We start from the raw sequence: 5,678 nt of genomic DNA, 5'->3' as shown, positions 1-5,678 counted from the left end.
CCCCGGGAGCGGCCCCCTGCTCATCCCCTCGGCCTTCGGGACGGTGCTGTCGGTGATGTACGTGGCCGGGGGGGCCGGCAATGTCTACACGCTGGTGGTGATGTGCCACTCGGCGCGCTGCGCCGCCCCCATGTACAGCTCCATCGTCAGCCTGGCCCTGGCCGACCTGCTCTACCTCTCCACCATCCCCTTCATCGTCTGCACCTACCTGGCCCAGGACTGGTACTTCGGGGACCTGGGGTGCCGCATCCTGCTCAGCCTGGACCTGCTCACCATGCACGCCAGCATCTTCACCCTGACCCTCATGTGCACCGAGCGCTACCTGGCCGTCACCCGGCCCCTGGACACCCTGAAGCGGTCGCGGGGCTACCGGAAGGTCACGGCGGGGGGGGGGGGGGCGGGGTGTGGTCGGTGTCGCTGCTGCTCACGCTGCCCATGATGCTGATGGTCACGCTGACCGAGGGGGGCAAGGCGGAGGGCAAGGTGAAGAGGATGTGCGCGCCCACCTGGAGCGTGGACGCCTACAGGACCTACCTGACCGTGCTCTTCAGCACCAGCATCATGGCCCCGGGCATCATCATCGGCTTCCTCTACACGCGCCTGGCCAGGACCTACCTGGAGTCCCAGAGGAACCCGCCCCACAAGGAGAAGAGCAAGAGGTCCCCCCGGCAGAAGGTCCTCATCATGATTTTCAGCATCGTGCTGGTTTTCTGGGCCTGCTTCCTGCCCTTTTGGATCTGGCAGCTGGTTCGCCTCTACAGCAGCTCCCTGCAGCTCACCACCCAAACCCAGAAGTGCATTAACTACCTGGTGACCTGCCTGACCTACAGCAACAGCTGCATCAACCCCTTCCTCTACACCCTGCTCACCAAAAACTACCGGGAGTACCTGCGCAACCGGCACCGCAACTTCTACAGGTTCACGTCCTCCTTCCGCAAGAGGGGCTCCAACCTGCAGTGCTCCTGGGGCCGCTCCATGTCCTCCAGCAACCAGTACGACTACAGCTCCGAGGCGCTGGGCATGGCCACGCTCAAGGACAAGTGAGGAAGAGGAGGCGCTGCTAACACGCAGGGACCAGCAAAGCATCCGGCCAAGGTAGGGCTTTGGGGACCCCCTAGCCCTGAAGGGTTCTGAAAACTCGTTTTTGGTGCTCTCTGTCTAGAGAGGGGCAAGAAGTCGTGTGGATGCAAGTGCTGCAAGATGAGTCTGGAGTTCCACCTGGCTGAGGGATGTTTGGGGGGGTCCTGCCGGGAGCCAGCAGTAGTTTGGGACAAATCCTGCAGGGTTTGGGGTGCAGAAGATGAGGTGGATGCTCTGCTTGGTTTTGCCATGAACCGGTTTCACACCTGGCTGAGTTTCGGCTCCAGCCCTGCACATCGTGTGGTTTCTCAGTGCTGCCCTGGGGCTCCAGCTGGGTCAGAGCTGCAGAAATCTGAAATTGGCCCAGGATCACTTAACTGAGCTGCCAGCCTCGGGTTTGCCCTGTGTGTTAAAAGAGACTTTTAAGCCCCTTTTCCTATTTCCTGTTACATTATGATGCACTACTGTTCTATCGAGCTTAAAGTCTCTATTTTAAAATTCATTGCAGCAGCACTTTGAACTCCAAGCATTCAAAAACCTCCAGGTAAGCTGTTAGAAACCACAAGATTACCTAAAAAAAAATTAAAAACCGTTGTAACTTTTTAAGCTTTCTACCTAAGGTGGTTTGAATTTGCCACTGATTTTTTCTTCTTGAAAAAGTTAGTCCTTTTCTTAAGAGTCAACAGAGCTTGACAAACCTGAAAATTTACCTTGGAAGAAATAAAAAATTATTTATAATCCTATCACTCAAAGACCTGAGGCTCTAAGAAAAATGACTGAATCCTATACCATGAAACTCATCATAAAAGAGACAAATTTTTTCATGACATTTGATCAAAACCAATGTTTTGCCTCAATGTATTCTGCTCATTTTCTCCCTGCTTGGCATCTCACAGTAAAACCTTCAGCACAGATCCTGGAGATGCCTGTGAGCACTTAAACAATTGTAAAGTGTCAGTTTATAAATAAATGCTTATTAAAAATGGACCCTTGCCTGGTCTCTTCACCCAGCTCAGGGGGGTGTGTTTATCAGGGCAGATGCTGAAAATAGCAGTTTCCAGCTGGGGGGATGCAGCTGGGGTCAATATTCTTCTTTCTTGTTCTGGGACAGACTCTGGGGATAAGCAAAGCATGGTAGGAGTTGCACAAACTCCTGTCAGCAGCTGGTGATGCCCAGGGAGCTCAGAAGCAGCAGCAGTGTAAGGAGCTGTCATTTCCACTTTTTTATTATTTATTACTTATTCCACTTTTTTATTATTTATTACTTATTCCAGCCCCCATCTGCCTGAGCAGAGTCCCCCTGCAGCCCTGCAGTGCTGCATTCCCGTGTCCTTGGCTGCTCCTCTCGTGTCCCACACCAGACTTTAGGGTCTGGATGTGCCCCAGCAGAGACACCAAGTGCCAACAGCACAGACAGGGCTGGAGAGCAGGGAACAGGGACAGGCTGGATTCTGTGCACTCAGCCAGCAGAAAAATGCACAGGTTGGATGAAGGTGTTTCTGTGCTGGAGTCAGCATTCTCTTGGGATGCTTTCTGGGGAGCAGGGGAGTGAGGAACTCACCTTGCCCATGTTGCTTTTAACCACAGGGCTGTCTTTGAAACACCAGTGATCACTTTGTCATATTCCAGTGCTGCACAGACTCCAAGCTGGGCATCATAAATAGTCCTAATGTTGTCCATTCCTTCTGAAACAGGGGGACTAACACACAATTCGTGTTGGGAACTGGCAGGGAGAGCAGCATTCAGCAGATTTTCAGAACAACTTTTCAGAACAACTTTTCAGAACTTAATTGATTGTTTAATTATTAATTCCAAACTCATTGCTACTTTCCCTTTGGTTCCCATTTCTGAGGCTGGAAGTCTCTCCCATATAAGAATTAAAAAGATAAGACAGAACTCAGAAGGCATTTTGGGAAGGCTGGAGTGTGAATGTCATGTGCAAAGTGTGTCTGGACAGAAGTCCTGGCAGAACCAGGCATGCATCCCATGAGCAGGACAGGGATCAAAAAGTGTTTTAGGAACTTTGCTTTGTACTTTAAAAAAGAAAAAAAATTTAAAAAGCTGAGCAGCCTAAACCCACAGTTATTAATAAGAGGGGGAAGCTGAAAAGGAGTTCTGCCTGGGGAAAAAAAAAGGTGAAAAGGAGATTCTGTTGCTCTGCCCAGTAGTGGCTGTGATTTCTGTGCCACAGGGTGGGAGCATGAAGCAGCAGAGGGTTGATGGAGGAACACCCAAATAATCCATAACAGTGTGCCCAGCTGGTCAAGGAGGGTGATTCTCCCCCTCAGCACTGAGAAGGGAGAGTTGGAATTCCCAAAGCCATGAATTAAAAACATTGTGAAAATTGAGATGATCGCAGTCTGGATGAGGTGACACCAAACACAAATTCTGTGTTTGGTGTCACTTCAGGTAAATCTGAAGCATCTCAGGCCAGGCCTGAGTAACAGCAGGGAAGTCAGTGGGGCTCTAACTGAAAAACAACATCTGCAGAGTTCCTGGAAAACTATTTTACTTTGGTTATTTTGCACTCCAGGAAATCAGGTTCTGTGTACCCTGGGGTCACTTGTCACACCTAAATCATAGTAATCCTGTGGTTCTTAATGCTTTGGGTGTTTTTATTATCAACGAAATGTTGCAGCAGCCTCAGTGACACAGTCCCTTCTTCAGAAGCATGGGAAATGGGAATTTTAGGAAAGGCAGGAGCCTTTTTCTTGTTGGGCCAGAGGCTGTCACTGCAAAACTCCATACACGCTTTACAAAAAGGAAAATAATTTAATCGTTAGAGATTTTTTTTTCCAATGCCCCTTGGGATTTAGGGGTTTATACACACAAAAAAAAAACCAAAAACAAAAAAAAAAACCAAAAAAACAAACAACAAAAAACCAACCTCAACCCAGAGTGGGAAAGAAAAGCAGTTTCATCCTGAGTGCTCTCTCCTTCCTTTATGGTGGATCTCCTCCTCAGGTGGGAGCTGCTGCAGCAATGGCAATTTTTCCACTTTTACTTGAAAAGACAAAGACCACTCCTTTATGGGGCAAATGAGGATGGTTGTTTTCATCAGACACAGGAGAATCCATCTGAACCTTATGGAATTTTTGCAGCCTTTACTTTCAGTCACTTTTTAAAAAATCATCTTTCTCTCCACTTTCAAAAAACAAATTTGCAATCAAAGCTCAAAAGCCCCACATTACAATTCCCTCGTGAGCTCCAGCAAATCATTAACATTTTAACTCTTATTTCAACAGTCAGGTTTGGTGCTTGGTGTGTGACCAAAAGAGAGGGGACTTGATGAGCATTTTGCACCTTGAGCTGCAAGGGGACACAGGGGGATTAACTGTGGGGAATGGGGGGGATGACAGAGTCCATAATTTATTGTAACCAATTACAATCTAATATAATCTAATATAATGCATATGTAATATTTTATATATTACAATATTATAATTTATATTATATTATATTATATTATATTATATTACATATAATGATATATATTATATATATAATAGAATATATATAATATTAGAAAATATATAATATATATAATATTATATATTATATAAAATATATTTTTATATATTATATAATAGAATATATAGACATAATATATAAAATATATAATATTTTTTATATTATAATCTCTATATAATCTGAGAGAAGAGAGCACATAAAGCTCATAGCAGAGCCCACCCCTCAAGCCCTGGGTGCAGAAAACGTAGGGAAATCCTCAGGGCAGCCCCTGAAAGTCAGGAAGTTTTCCCAGACCTCTGTCTGCTCTCAGGACACTCAGATTTTCTGTCTCATTCCCGAGTCCCTCTGGTGGCAGCAGCAAGTTCCCATCCCGAGGTCTCAGGAAGAAAATTTGCTTTTTATTTCTAGGCTTTAAAACAGAGAGCTTGCCCCAAATCACAACACAACATTACAACATAAGAGCAATTTATCCCTTTAAAACAGCAGAACATTGCTTCAGCATCTGGAGGGGGAGAGAAGAGAAAAACCTCCTTCCAGGAGTTAAATTCCCATTTTTTTCCTCTGCCAAACCCAGACTAATTTCATTCTTATCATTTTGCACAGCATCCTCCCAGCCAGCACCCACAGAAACACCCAGGGCTGGTGACTCACTCCAAAACTGGGGGTTTTCTGCCTGATAATATTGGGGTTTGCTGTGTTTCTGGTTTTTCTGCCTGATAATATTGGGGTTTGCTGTGTTTCTGGTTTTTCTGCCTGATAATATTGGGGTTTGCTGTAAGTCTCTGGTTTTTCTGAGGAATGGAGAGATGCTGAGTTAATGACTGTGATTTATGAGAAATAAATTGCTTTGTCTTCAAAACAGTAGCCACAGCTTTGCAGGGTGTTTGTAGCCTGTAAAGTTATTGTTATTAGCATTATACAAGTTTTTTGCCCTTGTTTGGGAATGTGTCTAAAGCACAGCAGGGAGAAAGGATGCCTCAACTGGTGGCAAAGTGTTGGGAAGGGTTGGATGACTCAGGCTGAGCTTTGTGGAGGGAGAAACTCCTCCAGCCAAACCTGTGGGATGCAACAAACTTCTGTCAGACTCCCCCCAAAAATTAATATATTAATATTACAAAAATAATACT

The 5,678-nt window shown here is 46.1% G+C and overlaps 1 protein-coding gene across 1 annotated transcript; it reads left to right on the top strand.

Annotated features, from left to right (window-relative positions):
• The first annotated feature begins 6 nt into the window (after positions 1 to 6).
• On the top strand, positions 7 to 2,067 carry LOC102043532 (urotensin-2 receptor-like). Its single transcript, XM_031059961.1, is given in 3 exon segments — positions 7 to 394; positions 397 to 1,095; positions 1,589 to 2,067. Coding segments are annotated over 2 exon segments (987 nt in total). The 5' UTR covers positions 7 to 55; the 3' UTR covers positions 1,045 to 1,095; positions 1,589 to 2,067.
• Positions 2,068 to 5,678: the final 3,611 nt, after the last annotated feature.

This window comes from Geospiza fortis, unplaced genomic scaffold, assembly GCF_000277835.1.
Source record: "Geospiza fortis unplaced genomic scaffold, GeoFor_1.0 scaffold244, whole genome shotgun sequence".
Classification (NCBI taxonomy): domain Eukaryota; kingdom Metazoa; phylum Chordata; class Aves; order Passeriformes; family Thraupidae; genus Geospiza; species Geospiza fortis.
Note: the sequence above shows the minus strand (reverse complement) of the source record. Positions and strands in the feature narration are given on the sequence as shown.